The 17,881-nt window shown below is 36.9% G+C and overlaps 1 protein-coding gene across 3 annotated transcripts in view; it reads left to right on the forward strand.

The window, feature by feature from the left end:
- SNX4 (sorting nexin 4) overlaps positions 1 to 17,881 on the forward strand; it is a 69,594-nt gene that overhangs the window by 18,867 nt on the left and 32,846 nt on the right. For all 3 annotated transcript variants that reach the window (XM_027585753.1, XM_027585752.2, XM_027585754.2), the window contains exons 3-7: positions 1,936 to 2,071; positions 2,149 to 2,298; positions 2,755 to 2,802; positions 8,540 to 8,595; positions 13,190 to 13,262. In XM_027585753.1, coding sequence (XP_027441554.1) covers positions 1,936 to 2,071; positions 2,149 to 2,298; positions 2,755 to 2,802; positions 8,540 to 8,595; positions 13,190 to 13,262 — 463 coding nt within the window. The remainder of the gene's footprint in view (positions 1 to 1,935; positions 2,072 to 2,148; positions 2,299 to 2,754; positions 2,803 to 8,539; positions 8,596 to 13,189; positions 13,263 to 17,881) is intronic.

Raw genomic sequence — 17,881 nt, forward strand, 5'->3', positions numbered from 1 at the left:
ATTAAATGTTGCATGTAAAACTAGTTCTATGCTATTAAATATTTGTCGAATGATTGGATAAATGTGTTAGTTTTAGGGTCCAATGTAAATATCCTCTATGTGTTTATTTAGTCTCCAATGGCTAGACTTTGCCTTAAATGGCCTTTAAGGAAAAAAAAAACAAAACTTAAGCAGGTCTTCTAACAGCCTTGTAGGTGTACTTCTTATAGGCTATGTTAATCTACATCAGTCTGCTTATTAGCAAGATGTGGGTTCTGTTGGTAATGATTTTGAATAGTTTGAAACTTGATATTAACCCAGATATTTTTTGAGCTAAAGTTTGAGAATCTGAATTGGAATAGTATTAGTCACAGCTAATGTTTGGGTTAACTCTTTAAAATGAATTCTGATTTGATAATTTATGTTTTTGCCATGGGAGCCATTTGTACAGTTTGAATTTCATGTTTTGTTTCTTTTTTACTGATAGGCAATGAGTAAATTTAGTGGCAAACCTAATACATAAATGATAAAAAAACTGAGCATCTATTGTGCTGAGCATGGCATGATGTGTATACTTTCTTTTTTTTTAAGATTTTATTTATTTATTTGACACAGAGAGAGAGAGATCACAAGTAGGCAGACAGGCAGGCAGGCAGGGAGAGGGAGAGGGAGAGGGAGAAGCGGGCTCCCCGCTGAGCAGGGAGCCTGATGTGGGGCTTGATCCCAGGACCCTGCGATCATGATCTGAGCCGAAGGCAGAAGCTTAACCGACTGAGCCACCCAGGCGCCCCGATGTGTATACTTTCTTAAGACTACTTTATTCCAAGACTGATTTAGCTTCTGTGCCTTTATGCCCTAGTATGCAAATGCACATTTTGGTGATATGTGCATTTCTTAGAGGGCTTGAAAGCTATTGTCAATCAACCAATTAGAAAGTAGGAAGGTCCTGATAATGTTTAGGCACTGATGCCTTCTAAGAATGATTATGCTAGTGGAAATCTTAAGTAGTCAAAATAACTTCAAATATCCTTGGTGTGGTTTTAGCCAAACTTTCCCCCAACTGTAAGTTGAACTTTTATATGACATTGTCTGCAGCTTTTTTGGTAAAGATAAGACTAGAAATGAATTTTTACATCTTTTTTCCCCTACCCTTTCAGAGTTAACATTTTGCCTTTGAGGAGATGTCCTGGTACGTGGATACATCTGCTTCCTTTATAGCTTTTAATCCAGGTCTTTGTAGTGTCTTGGTGTTTGGCATGAATGGTGTTGTCTCATTGTGGCTGAAGTATAGTTAAAAATACTTTTTGTTTAATGGAACAGTAGCTGAGCCAGATTTTACTGTATTATAAAAGCAATTATTGTACATTAACTGAATTATTATACATTGGGGCTTTTAGAATGTGCCTAAAATGATTATTTCTCTGGAGTTCAAATAGGTTTTCTGTAACAGAAGGAAAAGTGGTTAGGAGTGAGGGCTTTGGAATCAGAGAGGTTTGAGTGCTTTATACAGAGAGCTTTGTGATTGTAGGAGGGGTAGCAGCTTCCTCATCTGCACAATGGGCACAATAATCCCTGCTTCACAGGGTGGTTAGGAGGATTAAAAAAGATAATACACGGAAAGTTCTTTACTGAGTGCCTGGTTCATAAGCACTTAGTAGATGGAGTTAACATATTTTTTTTTAAAGATTTTATTTATTTATTTGACAGAGAGAGACACAGCGAGAGAGGGAACACAAGCAGGGGGAGTGGGAGAGGGAGAAGCAGGCTTCCTGTGGAGCAGGGAGCCCGATGCGGGTCCCCATCCCAGGACCCTGAGATCATGACCTGAGCCGAAGGTAGACGCTTAACGACTGAGCCACCCAGGCGCCCCTGGAGTTAACAAATTTTAATGGTGGGTGTGTGCATGTATCTGTATTTTTAAAAAAGTAATAGAGATCTTATTCTGTTCCTTTTCAGGTCAGTTGAACATACTGATGGTCAAAGTGTCCTAACAGACTCACTATGGAGGCGGTATAGTGAATTTGAATTGTTGAGAAACTACCTTTTAGTTTACTATCCACATATTGTTGTGCCACCTCTACCAGAAAAAAGGGTAAGAAATGAAACAGCAGTGTAGTTCAGAAGTATTTATCATTGAGACTATTCTTCATGATTGTTTTGTTCACCTAGGCAGAATTTGTTTGGCATAAACTTTCTGCTGACAACATGGATCCAGATTTTGTGGAAAGACGACGGATTGGCTTAGAAAACTTTCTCTTGAGAGTTGCCTCACATCCCATCCTTTGTAGAGACAAAATCTTCTATTTGTTTTTAACACAGGTATTTTTCTCTTATTAGTCTTTAAAAAAATTCATTTGATTTTTTTTCTTTTAAACTGCAGAATGCTTATGCTTAAGTATCTCTTTGTTAATATATATGCATTTAATCATATTTTTCAGTTTGTTTTGATTTTCAAAATTATTGGGTTACATCACTCAGCTAACATTTTTATACTTAAAGATACTAAAGAGTACTTTCTGGCATCACTTAAATGATATCAAAGTTAGTCTTAATTTTTTGAAGCCCAGATCTATAAAATCTTGGGTCTGTCTTTTGGTAATCTTTTGGAATCTGGATTGTATGCTTAATTTTGAAATGAATTCTTTTTTTTAAACCTTTCTCCCATGTTCCCTGAAAGAATAACAGAATAATAGATATGTAATTTACTTAATTTGGAGTATTCCTTATAGGTTGTTTTATTTTGCAATGATTTCTAAAATTAACTTTAATTTTTAGGAAGGTAACTGGAAGGAGACCGTAAATGAAACTGGGTTTCAACTGAAGGTAAGAATATTTGTATGAAATAATTTGACAGGTTCCTTTACAATTCCTAGCAGAGTGCCGTGCACTTAGTGGATACTTGGAATTTATTGAATGAGTGAATATTGGAAATAGACTTTGCTTTTGCAAATATCATTGCTAATACCATTGGTAAGGTTTTCAAAGAAACACTCTGAATTCACTTTGGATTTGCCTAATTTTAGTTACTAATGAGACTAGAGTGGGCATATTTATGAATTTCATTCTGTAGGGAAAGAACATTTTGAAGCAGTAATTTAGACATAAGCTGTAGATTTTTCCTGCAATATGCGCATATACTTTGCATCTTTTTTTTTTTTTACCCCCTCCGCCTTTACCACTGCCACCCACATTCTTGCCCACATACTTATTCATTTTTTATGAGATATGAAAGACACTTCTGAAGAATTGAGTTTGGCGTTCCCAATCATAGCAGACTAAAAGATGAGCTATGTGTCATGCTTCTTCTGTCTTCTGGGACATGGTGGTCAGCTTTGAGTGGGCATATGAGTCATTTTCAATTAGTGTCTGTTAGTGATATAGCTTTTCAAATTTGTCATTATAATTTGTGTTTGGGAATGAAATTATAATCTAAAAATTGAAAAGCAAGGTATGGTGTGATGGCCACCCTAACTCCTATCTGCTCTCCCTGTTGGCCCCAAAAGTAACGTAAACACAGGTTGTTGGCAAATTTTTGAAAGTTTTTCTCTCTTGTGTATACTGAACAGGTAGGTAGAAAAATGTAATGTAAATTGGTAGGATATATAAATTGATGAGCAATTCATATGATAATTCAGTAACAAAAGTTTAATAGGTCTAGGCAACAAGAACAAAATGTCTTTACAGTAGTTTTGAAAACACCCCCTAGACATTTATGTATTGACACTTAGGTATTTGAAATTTAGCGCAAAAAAACTAGGAAGAGAAAAATTTGTTTCTGCATGGAAAATACAATCAAGCATCTAATTCTGTCATAAGCTGATTCTCATATATAAAAATTTTATTGACAGGTTGCATGAAAAAATTAGAATTTTGTTGGCTATAATTCATTACTTTATGGTACTCAGAATACTGGAATTTTAATTTAGAGTTGGATTTGAAATAACTAAAATCTTTTTTGATAGGTTTTCTGAGAACTAGTCTAAGATGTTAGGAGCTAATATTAAGGAAAAGAGAAAAGTAAACATAATTGTTTTGGTGACTTCTCTTTATGTAACAGTCATAGATTTAGTCATTAGTAACTAGTTCACAGTTCTTTGTCCTTGAACCCAGTTATTTGGCCATGACTTTGGTGACCTTGAGAGAGCTCTCGAGTTTCTTCATCTATATAGACTACGCTGTTTACTGAGTGGATTGAATCTTGCGTATAGGTGCTATTTAAGAGTTAAAATGTTTCATATTTGGGTTGCCTTACGGTAAAACCTCAGTTTCACTTTTCTAAGGTCTTTGAAAGGTAATACCTAATGCGCAGTATTAATAATTTGAAAAGTCAGACTCTTAATGAAATAGAACAGAAATAAGATGTATAAAGAGAGTTTGGAAATCCTTGTGTACTGCTATATTCCTTATTTTGTTGTGGCTGATTCTTGTTTTAAGTCCTTTCATCAGAGAAAAGGAATCTTTTAGATCACCTCGCATATATGTACACGCACGCATGCATGTATGTAAAGTTCGTGTACATACATGTTACCATCCCATATTACCTCTCTTTTTGGTTATAAATTGTATGTAAAAATGGTTGATAAAGGAAGTATTGGAAACTATTTCTGTGAAAATGAGATTGTTCTGAATCAGGCCAAATATTTATATATATATATATATATTTTTTTTTTTAAAGATTTATTTATTTATTTTGAGAGAGTGAGAATGAGAGAGAGAGAGAGAGAGTACATGAGAGCGGGGAGGGTTAGAGGGAGAAGCAGGCCCCTCGCCAAGCGGGGAGCCCGATGCGGGACTCGATCCCGGGACTCCAGGATCATGACCTGAGCTGAAGGCAGTTGCTTAACCAACTGAGCCACCCAGAAGCCCCCAAATATTTATATTTTTAAAATACTATTTTTTATAAGGATATTTGACGTTGAGGGGCACTTGGGTGACCAATTCTGGATCTCAGCTCAGGTCTTCATCTTAGGGTTGTAGGTTCAGGTTCAGGCCCTGCTTTGGGCTCTTTGCTGGGTGTGGAGCCTACTTAAAAAAAAAAAAGAATATTTGACTTTGGCCTTTGGCTTTTGGATTGTCACCCTCAAATTGAAATGTCAGCTTACTTTAATTTTCCTTTTTTTTTTTTAAAGATTTTATTTATTTGAGAGAGAGAGAGCAGGGGAGGGGCAGAGGGAGAAGGAAAAGCAGACTCCCTGTGGAACAGGAAGCCTGACATGGGGCTTAATCCCAGGACCCTGAGGCCATGACCTGAGCTAAAAGCAGATACTTAACTGACGGAGCCACCCAGGCGCCCCTCATTTTCCTTTTTTCACATGTTTGTTTAATTTAATATATAGTTTTGGCCTACTAGATTAATATTTTCTTGGGTCTCTTTAGAGTAATTATTATATCCAGCAAGATAATTATACAAATCTAGTTTCTTTTTTTTTTTTTAATATTTTATTTATTTATTTGAGAGAGTTAGAGTGGGAGGGGGGCAGAGGGAAAGGGAGAGAATCTCAAGGAGTCTCCATGCCGAGTGCAGAGTCCAATGTGGGGTTCAGTCTCACGACCCTGAGATGATGACCTGAGTCAAAACCAGGAGTCCGACACTTAACTGACTGAGCCACCCAGGTGCCCCAAAAATCTAGTTTCTTACGGTGCTCTACTTAATATAAACATGAGCAACAACTCTTTTCATCACTGCTTTAAATTGGCGTTTTTTTGTCTTGAATATTTACATAAATATTCATGTTAACCAATTTAGTGAAAGAGCAAAGAGTTTGCTCTAGTTGATATCAACTAGTTACTTTAGTACAAAGTAATATTGTTTTAACTCCCATTAACTCAGTTCCTTACATGAAAGTATCATCCATATACCCAAACCTTAAATGAATTTATACTAACTCAGAGGAATTCAGAACCCTGTTTGTTGCTTGGAGTAGAGATTGCTCGTGTCTCCAGTCTGGACTTTTAAACTCTTTGCTAATCTGTGTATTACACAGAAACGCGGAGAGAGCCATTGTGATTCCAAATGCCGGTTGCCTACAGAGCGTCAGGTGCTCTTTTAGGTGCTGTGGAAACAGTAGTGGATGAGCTGAAAATCTTCATAAACTCCCCTGTTCTTATGGAGCTTATATTTTAGTAGTTGGGGACATTAAATTAACATTTAAATAAGATACTTTAAAATAGGTATGTCATCTTTGTTAAAGAGTATGACAGCAGAGATTTTTTGTCCGGAGATTATTTTGAGATAGGTGACCATAAAACTTACTGTCCCAATGGGGACACTTTCAAGAGTAAAATGGGGCACTATTAATAATGAGTCTAGGACAACAAGCATAAACCGGGACCATCCTGGGTAAATTGAGTCACATGGTTGAAGAGATAACATTAGAGCTGAGACAGGAATAAGAAGCCTGCAGTGGAATCAAGCTGGGAGCCAGAGAAGAGGAACATTAGAGAGAGGCCCAAGCTGGGGTGGTGGTTTACTAGGCAACATTTGGGGGAAGAGAAGAATCAGAAGATGAAATAACCAAGGGAAGACAAGATCCAGGACAAAGAAAGTAAAATATGGAATAAAAGCCAAGAAAGAGGAGGAAGTGGGGACTAAAGGAGAACATGGGAAGTAAGGTAGTAGGTTGGGGCTAGAGAATAGTTGGGGTTATTTTTCCTTATGCGTGTTTGTCTTGTGCCAGGCTTTGTGAGGCACCAGGGGTGCCGCAGAGAACAAAGGAGATGAAAGTATTGCCAGGGCCACTGTTGTGCAGCTCCCAGGGGCACCATGTGTATTGTGCCTTTTTACGGCTCTTATATTCTAGTGGACAGCTGAGGCACAAGGGAACAGTAATGAGGTCAAGTCGTGCTGTTTTCAAGGAGATGAAAAGAAGGTGCTATGAAACAGTGATGGGTCAGGGGTCTTCTTTAGATATTTAATGGGGAATCTGAAAGAGGGTTGGTAAACTGTCAGGTTTGGAATAGTCCAGGTGCTTTTTTCCAGATCTGGCTTTGGGGACATTTTAGGCAACTTTTCTGTTTATGGAATCGCATGAAATGGTGAGCACAGTGAACTGGGTGTTCCGATGGACCTGACCTGACCGGATATTGGGTAAGCAAAGGTTAAGATGGTAATGTTTAACATTTTATATGACTTTTAAATTGGTAAATTGTTGATATTCAAAGTAAAAAATAAATTGGCATTGTTAAGAATTTGAGATTCCAGAAAAGGTACAAATGAAAATATCCTTCTTTACTCATAGTTTTTATGTAATTTCATCCTCATTTAAAGAATCACGTTTGTATGTGAATATAGAGTCTTTAACACTTTGGTGTTTAGTTATTTTAATTAATTAAAAGAACATAAGGGAGTAATACATGCCTTAAATTCATAGGTACGTTTATATGTAAGGACTTTCATGTGCACTAGCTTGTTTGCCCCTGAGAAGTGAGAAAGGTCAAGAATTGGTGAAATACTGATTTTAGAAATAAGAGGATCCCCAGAAATCAGTGATAAATTAAGTTTCTATAGACATTCTTGATAGCTTTCTGAATTTCTTGTGGTCTGAAGTTCAAAGAGCCTGAGTTTGTGGAGTAACATATTTGTTGCATTTGTTTTTATTTTCTTAGCCAAGTAATTTGGGGAGCCCTAGGATTGTTTTGTCTTGTTTTATTAATTTGGGAGTGTATGTAATTATGGGTTGGAAATTGGAGTGATGTATAGTTTTTAAGCTGATTGCGAGTTTCAGACTACATTATAAAATTAATTCCTGATTGAGCCACCTTTTATGAACTCTGTAGTTTCTGTGCCTGGTCAGAAATAATTCAGTTTTTTTTTTTTTTTTTTTTTTTTTTTGTGAGAACTTAGGATGGGATTTGGATATATTGAAGTATAAATTTTATAGAATGCAGTTCTTGTTTAGTGCTGATCCCTCTGTTCCTCCTTTGAGAGCAATTATTTAGAATGAGGAAAAATAGTTAAAAAGTTGTAACATTTTCTGTCAGCTAGATGGAAACTAATTTAATGTCATTTCGTTTTACTGTAGTGTACAGTATTTAGTACGGGTATTTCCGTACTTATTTTTTAAAAACACTGACCATGACAGTGAAAAAAACAGTGTACATTTGGTTTGGATTCCATCTGGGAACCACCTGCATATGCAATAATGCATATGCTTCAGAGCGGTCGTTTTATTTAGTTTATCATTGTTTTTCTTGATTTAGAGAAAGGTAAACTACTTTTTTCACATGACCTATTCTGACTTGTGATAATGCAGAGCTCTGTATATATATATATATATATATATATATATATATATATATATATCTATTAGTGTGTTGATGTTTATAATTGTTTTACTTTGGTACCATTGAATGCCATGTATTCAGTTTAATTTATTAAAACTTTTTGTAGTGTTTTCAAAAATAATTACTAAGCTTTTTTTTTTAGATATGTTTATGTGTTTGACACAAATGATCTGAAGAAAACTGTACTTGAGCATCTTAATTCTAAAGGGATAGTAAAACTGTTTGGATTTATACCCTGAAATGTAATTGTATTAAGTGAACAAATTATTTTTTCCAGGCAGACTCCAGGTTAAAAGCGCTTAATGCAACATTCAGAGTGAAAAACCCAGACAAGTAAGGTTTTGTTTTAATATCAGTTACAATGTTGTTTTGAATGGTGCCTATCAATTTATTTAATTTTTCATTTCTGAATGTATGCACTTTATTTGCTAACTATTTTAAATAGTAATTCACGTTTAGTGAAATCCTCTTACAGTTAAAACTGATTTTGAGATTTGGTAACTTAATTGGGTTTAAGGTGGCAAGTAACTGAAGTTTTAGAAAATTAAACCACTGCTTTTTCCTAGGATTTATTAAAATGTTGTTGAAGATAATCAGAAAAATAAGAGAAGTAATTTTTAATTTCATATGAAATCATTTTTCTTATATGACTTTGCTTGTCAAATATGTATAAATCTCAGGATAAGATTATTATATATTGTGTATATATTTAATAATAAACTACTTTGTATGCCAAGAAAACTTGATAAATAAATGTACACTAGTATAATAATTTCATGGAGATGTATTTATATGACAGTTACTTCATTAACATCAGTTTGGTGTTTGTGAGACTATTTCTATAATAAAGGAAGCCTGTGCATTCAGAAAAAAATTTCCTTAGGCTGGGACCTAGGCATTTCTTAATATTTTGGTTTTACTCATTCTCTGAATTGGGTGGATAATTTAGGCTCTTCGTTATATGGACCTTTACCTGGCCTTTGATTTCAGCTGAATTTTTCAGTTAGGAATGTGCTCAGGCAGATGAGGCTTTTCCATTTTTGCCTCTGAGGCTCATGAGATGTGTTAGAATTTCTCTAGTTAGGCCTTTAGCATTAATTTCTGTGTAGTGTAAATTCTTACCAAATGCCAAGTTTGCATAGTTTGATAAGGTATTATGCCTGACTTTATAAATCATAACACATTAACATAATGCCTTTGATTTTTAATAATAAATCTTGAATATGAAATATAAATATTTAAAATTTTGTGATCAGGTGATCAGGAAATTGTGATGGTAACCATTGAGGGTTTTTTTTATAGTCTTATTTATTTATTTAATTTTTTTCTTAAAAGATTTTTATTTATTTATTTAACAGAGAGATAGCACAAGTAGGCAGCAGGCAGAGGGAGAGGGAGAAGCAGGCTCTCCGCTGAGCGGGGAGCCCGATGCAGAGCTCAATCCCAGGACCCTGGGATCATGACCTGAGCCTGAGGCAGCCGCTTAACTGACTGAGCCACCCAGGCGCCCCGGCCTTATTTATTTATTTAAAAAATATTTTATTTATTTATTTGAGAGAGCAAGAACATGAACGGGGGTAGGGGCAGAGGGAGAGGGCGAGGGAGAAGCAGACTCCCTGCTGAGCAGGGAGCCTGAGATCATGACCCAAGCTGAAGACAGATGCTTAACCAACTGAGCCACCCAGGTGCCCCTTAATAGACTTTTGAGAGTTTTAGTTTTACAGAAAAATGGAATGGATAGCACAGATGTTCCATATATACCCTCTGCCCCCACACATGCACAGTTACCCCCACTATTAACATCCCCCACCAGAATGGTACATTTGTTAAAATCGATTAACCTATATTGACCACACTATTATCACCCAAAGACATTACATTAGGGTTCTCTCTTGGTGTTGCGTTTTGTGTGGGTTTTGACAAATTTATAATGACATGTATTCATCATTATAGTATCATACAAAATATTTTCACTGTCCTGGGGCGCCTGGCTGGCTCAGTCCGTAGAGCACATGACTCTTAATCTCAGGGTCATGAGTTCAAGCCCCACTTTGGGCGTGGAGCCTACTTAAAATTAAAAAAATAAATAAAAACAAAAATAAATAACAAAAAACCCCAAGTATTTTCACTGTTCTAAAAATCCTTTGTGGTCTGCCTACTTATCCCTCCCTCCCAGCCCCTGGCCACCAGTGATCTCCATAGTTTTGCCTTTTCTAGAATGTCATAGACAGTATGTAGCCTTCTCAGATTGGCTTTTTTCACTTAGTAATATGCATTTAAGGTTTCACTGAGGTTTCATTATAAAGGTTATAATGACATGCATGGTATATAAGAGATGTTCTCTAGGTAAAGAACTAAAATTTTAAGTCACCCTCCAGAAAAAGCTTTGAGAAACCCAGTAAGCTAGCTAGCTTTAGGACTTTGGTGGATGTACATTCATTTGAGGAGCATGTAGATGAGACTGTTTTTAAATTAATATTTTAATATATGTTCAATTGAATGTTTTTCAATTTAATGAAAAATTTTATCAAACATTCAATTGAAAAAATTTTTCTTCCCTTTTCTGACCTAACCAGGTTCCTGGATTGTAAAATTTTATTTAATATCCATATTATTATAGAATTTTAGATTTGATGTGACCAATAACATAACCAAGGCAGTTTTTTGCTTCTGTTCTTATGAAGTGTATAATTAATGTATAATTAGTAATAGAATTTATTTGCCTTAAGTTCTAGATAAGAGGATTGTCTATATCATTCATTGGGGTTTTTTTAAAAGATTTATTTATGTATTTATTTATTTTTAAGTAATCTCTACACCAAACATGGGGTTCGATCTCATGACCCCAAGGTCAAGAGTCACATGCTCCTCCGACTGAGCCAGTCAGGCACCCCTATATCATTCATTGTTAAAACAAATTCTTCATGTACAGAATCTCTGTTCTAGCTATGTCATATATTGTATATATTTTATATACTGGGTCTAGCTGGCCCAATATATAATTATTATTATACCATTACTAAAATAGTTCACATCATTAAGATACTTTTATTCTGTCCTTTCTTAAAATGTAGAAAACCAGAAAGATTGTTTTAGAGGGATTACCAAAATGATACTAGCTTCACGCATGTTTATGTTTCTTCAAACTGGGGTGCCTGGCTGGCTCAGTTGGAAGAGCATGTGACTTTTCATCTTGTGGTCGTGAGTTCGAGCCCCATGTTCCGTGTAGAGATTACTAAAAAAATAAATAAAATAAGATATGTTTCTTCAAACTAGGCTGTTAAAGAGCAGTTTGGAGATGGACCTTGAGTCTTCTACTTTTATGTGGCAATATTTAGACAATATTTGGGCAATATTTAGGAGGTAGACCAAGTGATTAGTAGAATGAATGGGGCGAAAGGAGGGGCAGAAAATACAGGTGGGCACCCAGGTTTCATTCTTTAGAGTGCTAGGGAATACAGGGAAGAGAGATTTGGGAGGGATAGGGGAAGATAAGTTGAGCTTTGGGTATGGAAGCAAGTAGAAATGTCTGCTAGTCAGTTGGTGTTATAGATCTGGTGTTTATTAGGAGAGTTATTTGGGCAGGAGGTGGATATTTGGAATTCAGTAGTGTGTACATTATAATTGTGAAGCTTTGTGAATGATAGATAAGTCACATAGAGTGTTTAGATTGAAAGATTATTAAGATGCTGAGGACCCAGGATTGGACCCCAAGGAGTGCCAGCACTTTGAGGGTGTTTTCCAGAGTGTAATCAGAGGATTAGTAGCATCTGAATCCTGTGGGTTGGGCTTGTTAAACCTTCAGCTTTCTGAGTCCCACTAAGGCTTCTGTGTACAGTTTTGCTTGTTCACACCCCTCTCCTACTGAGAGGCCCTTGGTAGCGTTTCTAACAAACATTTTAGAGGTTCTTTGCACGCTAAAGTTGGAGGTGTAACAGGTGGGCAAAGGAAATGTATACTGCAAAAGAGACTTCAGGCATAACCAGCGAGTAAAAGGAAAATCATGAGAAAATGAAACTGGTGTCAAGGGAACAAATTTTTGAGGAGGGTGAGGTCAGCTGTTACAATGCTGAAAGGACTTAAAGGATGTCATTGGATTTTAGCAACGTGAGAATAATTAGTGTGTTTGTCAGGGGTATTTCTATACTCTGGTGCTGGAGGCAAAACTAGATTGCAGGGGGCTACACAGTGAATGGGAGATGGTGGTTGCTTGAGAGAATGCCTTGTCAAAGTGTGCCCGTGAGAGGCGTGGGTATTGAGGGGGTGTTAGCAATTGGGTGTGTTGTCAAGGGAATGTGTGTGTGTATTTTAATATAGGAGAGTTAATTGATATGCTAATGAGAAGGAGCTTGCAGAGAGTGGAAGTTAGAAAATAGGAATATGGGGTGTAGCTGGGGTAGAATCTAGAGTATTGATGGGAAGAAGGGTCCTCGAGGGAAGGAAGAAATAACAGAGGTAGATGTGTTTACTGGCAGGAGATCCTACTAATGGCTGTGTTTAATGTGTGAAGCTTGGTTGGAGAGCGACAGGTGGTGGTATCATAAGTTTCACATCTTTATGCAGAATGGTGGTTATTAGATTAGGGAAACAAAGATTACTGAGCAGCATGAAGATTGAGGTTAGAGACCATGAGTTTAGCGCCAGGAATTTTTTCAAGGAAGTTTTCAGACAAACAAATTTTATCTCTATCTCTGTTTCACAGTAAAAATTATTAAGTATGACATCTTTCCTTATCTTTAAAAAGATCAAAAGAAAATATGGTGGTTTTATTTTAAAGTTTTTTCAATTTGTATTGGTGTGTACATAAAGCCAGCATATGGTTTAATAGAATCAGTTTCGTTGTTCTCAAGGAACTGCTGTTTTGTCTTTCAGTTTTTGACTTGCTTTCATGAGAAAACAATGATGTTTTCTTTTTGTCCTGTTTCAGGAGATTTACTGAACTGAAACACTACAGTGATGAGCTGCAGTCTGTCATCTCACATCTTCTTCGAGTCAGAGCTGTAAGTGGTCCCCAGGGCGTTGTGACACACATTCATAAGGAAGTGCTTCTCGCCTAATCACGTTTTTATAAATAATGGATGGTGTTTATGATGAATAGCTGGTTTTTGCATTCAGATTTGGCCTGTTCCTCATCCAAACTGCATTGTTAAAAAAATGTGAAATGTTCTCTGGCATAAACAACTTGAAGGTTTTTAGCCTGTTGTTTTCCCTGTAGTTTGTATATGGTTGTTTTGGCATCTTGTCAAAGGCCTACCTTTTCAGTGTTGGAATATAATTAAGTAAGTGTGGGAGTTTAGATCTACATGCAATGATATCCTTATACTTTCAAGTTTGTTTTTTTTTTAAATAATGAAATACTTTATATATGTTAGGCTATCCTGTGCCTCTGCTCTTAAATTCTCCTAAATAAACTTGTTTGGGGTAATGGGCTGCCGTGACAAAAGAAATTAGAAATTGAGGCGTAATCACTGAACTTAGCCGTATGGTTGGGCTCTGGTAGCCATGGAACCCTGGGAACTTGGCTGTACTAAAGACTTTGAAAGGGGCGCCTGGGTGGCTCAGTTGGTTAAACGTCTGCCTTCAGCTCGGGTCATGATCCTGGAGTCCCGGGATCGAGTCCCGCATTGGCTTCCTGCTCAGTGGGGAGTCTGCTTCTCCCTTTCCCTCTGCTCCTCCCCCAGCTCATGTTCTCTGTCTCTCTAATAAATAAATAAATAAATAAAATCTTTAAAAAAAAAAAAAAGACTGAAAGATACTGGGGTACCAGGTCTAGGATCACAACTTACAGTGATTGGAATCCTCTTGAAATACATTATCTGGGATTTGTTTTAATGAGAGCATCTACTGGTGAGCAATGGAAAGTGGGGGCAGTTTCAGATGAAACTAGATTGGCCATATAATAATTGTTGAAGGTGGGTGTTGGGAAATGGAAGTATGTTCTACTGTTCTCTACTTTTTGTATGATTGAAGATTTCTATGATAAAAAGTATAAAAAAATAAGGGAAAAAAATCCTTTTGAATATCTTTATATTGGCCCCGTCTTCTGTTTAACCATTCAGAGTACCATTAGACTCCCTAAATAAATTATGAGATACTTTCTAATAAAAGAAAAGGTACCTGTGAGAATTAGTAGGCTAGAGTCAAGAACTGGATATTGGGAAGCTGTGGATTGATAAGGTAATTAGACAACAGTTCTTGTGGAAAGTTGGGAGTGGGGGGGGGGACAGAGACACCCCAGAAGACTGGAAGAATAATTCATATAGCTTTGTCTTTTATGCTAGAAACCTTGGAGAATCGATTTAAATTAGAAGTCTGGCTGATTGTGAAAGCTGTGTCCTTTTTAAAGGCCTTCAACCAAAGGGAAGGGTGGGGAACACTGTAGAAAGCCTTGTTTAGCAGGAAGGTTAACCGTTCTGGGAGTTCGAGTAGGCAGAGGTACATAATTGTACACTCACATGACTAACCCCAGGTATTGAGAAGTTCTAAAACAGTCTTTCAGACCCAGAGGAAAACTAAAGGACAAATCAGAAAAACCAGCTAGAATCAGATTAGAAATCTCCGAGATGAGTGTGAATTGAACAGAGTGTAACAGTTAAATACTCAGAAAATCTGTGAAGTATAGGTAATAAATTTAAGTGAGACCTAAAGGAGGGAGACATAATTGTCATTGCTGTGAGACTGTTACAGATCATTTAGCCGGAAGGAAGGTATACATGATTGCTTTCGTAAAAAACAAGTAAAATTGTCACAAGGCAAGATAACCATAGTGATTATGTTGTGTTTTCTGCTGAAAGTGTATTTTTACATGTGATTAATATTTAATAACCTTTAAAGATTATGGCAGAATTTCGCCATATCACATTTGTTTCTGCCCTAGGACTTATATTTGCTCTTCCTCATGCCCCTATCACTTTTCCCACATGCCCCACCTTCAAGAACCTGTCTTGGCCTATTCTCTTTTGTCATTCATTTCTCATTTCAAATGCCTCCCTCAGAGAAATCTTTCCTGGGCAGCTTATATAAAATAAGATGTGCGGGGCGCCTGGGTGGCTCAGTTGGTTAAGCGACTGCCTTCGGATCGGGTCATGATCCTGGAGTCCCGGGATCGAGTCCCGCATCGGGCTCCCTGCTCAGCAGGGAGTCTGCTTCTCCCTCTGACCCTCTTCCCTCTTGTGCTATCTCTCATTCTCTCTCTCTCAAATAAATAAATAAAATCTTTTAAAAAAAATAAGATGCGGTTTTCTGTCATTTCTCTGTCATATTCTGTCATTGCTGCTGTCTTCATAGCAACACTGTCCAACATGTGTTCTGTTTTAATTTGTTAATTATCTTCCCTACGAGTATATGTGAGCTCCTCAAGAGCAGCTTTGTTTTCTCACTGCTAAATCCCTGGAATAATGTCCAACTCGTAGTAGACACTCACTATATGTTATTATTCATTGAATGAAGGAACAAATGAATGTATATGCTGACATTTTTATGTTTAAGAACAAACTGAAAAAACAGAAATTGCTTCTTTCATTTGGAATTCCAGTATAGTTAACCTACAGTGTCATATTAGTTTCAGGTGTTTAATATAGTGATTCAACAATTCCCAGTGCTCATCACAACAAATGCTCTCCTTAATCCCCATCTCCTGGTTCACCCATACCCCACCCACTTCCCCTCTGGTAACCATCAGTTTGTTCTCTATGGTTAAGATAAATTGCTTCTTGAATTTAATTATAACCAACCAGGGAGAACTGGTGAGTAATGTCTATGTGAAAAGAACCTTTAAAGAAAACAACCTTGTCATCAAAGAGTTTGTAATACATAAGTAAGAGAATTCTGGGTATAGATATTTATCCCAAGCTTTTTGTTTGTTTTTTTGTTCAAGATTCTATTTATTTATTTATTTAAAGATTTTATTTTTTTATTAGAAAGAGCACACACGATGGGGGAGAGGGGCAGGGGGAGAAGCAGACTCCCTGCTGAGCACAGGGAGCCTGACGCGGGGCTTGATCCCAGGATCCTGAGATCATGACCTGAGCTGAAGGCAGATGCTTAACCAGTTGAGCCACTCAGGTACTGATTTTATTTATTTAATTTTTAAATTAAGATTTTATTATTATTTTTTAAGATTTTATTTATTTATTTGTCAGAGAAAGAGCACAAGCAGGGGGAGCGACAGGCAGAGGGAGAAGCAGGCTCCCTGCTGAGTAAGAAGCCCAAATTGGGACTGGACCCCAGGACCCTGGGATCATGACCTGAGTCGAAGGCAGACGCTTAACCGACTGACCCAGGCATCCCTAAGATTTTCTGTTAAGTAATCTCTACATCCAACGTGGGATCGAGACTCAAATGCTCTACCGACTGAGCCAGCCAGGCTCCCCATCCTTAACTTTATGAAAACAGGCTTCAGAAACTTTAATGACATTAAATATAGCTTGAGCTCTTGAAAGGAAAGGCAGCACTTGATCTGTGAGTCAAATTGAAATTCTGAGTGAATAAATGAGAGAAAAGCCAGGGAACAATACAGGATGCTTTCTGATTAGTTAAAATTTTGATTGTTCTAAAATTGGGAGAAAGGCTATTTAGTCATGGACAGTAACAGAAAAGTAAAAATGAAAGCTTAAAGTCCCAACGCACCACAGGAAGGGCCTATTTGTGACAGTCAGAATGTCAAGAGAAGGCTTAGCCGCTGTTTGAGACAGAGGATGAATTCTTTTATTTATTTATTGTATTTTATTTTTGAGACAGAGGATGAATTCTTAACAGATGAAGGAAAATAGAATTATTTGACTATCTTTTCTGTCAAGGAGAATTCTTTTGAAAGTAGAAAAGGCAAAAAATAAGTTTTAGATTGGTTGAAGAGTTAAATATTTTTCAAAATAGAACAACCAGAAAGAGTGGGTGGCCTTGGACTGAGAGGAGCTGGCTTTGGACTGTGTCTCTGCCATTTATTGGGTCCTTCAGACAAATCCAGCTAAAAAAATGGGAATATCTGCCTGGTACATAGTAGGTATTGAATATATGTTTGTTACGTGAAGGTGCCTTATTCATAGAATTATGAGACTCAGATGAAATAATTCGTGTCTTGTAAATAACAACGGAAAGGGGGTGCCTGGTGGCTCAGTCGTTAAGCGTCTGCCTTCTGCTCAGGTCATGTTCCCAGGGTCCTGGGATCGAGCCCCGCATCGGGCTCCCTGCTCAGTGGGAAGCCTCCTTCTCCCTCTCCCACTCCCCCTGCTTGTGTTCCCTCTCTCGCTGTCTCTCTCTCTCTCTCTCTCTCTCTGTCAAATAAATAAATAAATAAATCTTTAAAAAGAAAAATAAATAACAACGGAAAAATAATATTGATCTCTAACATTTATTTACCACTATATATCAACCAGTGCTCAAGATATTATATAATCTTATCAAGTTCCCACAGTAGCCCTTTAAAGATAGTACTGTTACTGTCCTCATTTGTAGATTAGGAACAGAAGCAAAGGAAATTTACTAAATGAAATTAAATAATTTCTTTGATATCACACTATAATAAATGTGTGGAGCCAGAATTTCCACTTTTGCCTGACTCGAGAACCCATGCTCTTAACTACCTACAAATGGTATATTGACAGAGGACATGAATTCAAAT

This window comes from Zalophus californianus, chromosome 1 (assembly GCF_009762305.2).
Source record: "Zalophus californianus isolate mZalCal1 chromosome 1, mZalCal1.pri.v2, whole genome shotgun sequence".
NCBI classification, from domain to species: domain Eukaryota; kingdom Metazoa; phylum Chordata; class Mammalia; order Carnivora; family Otariidae; genus Zalophus; species Zalophus californianus.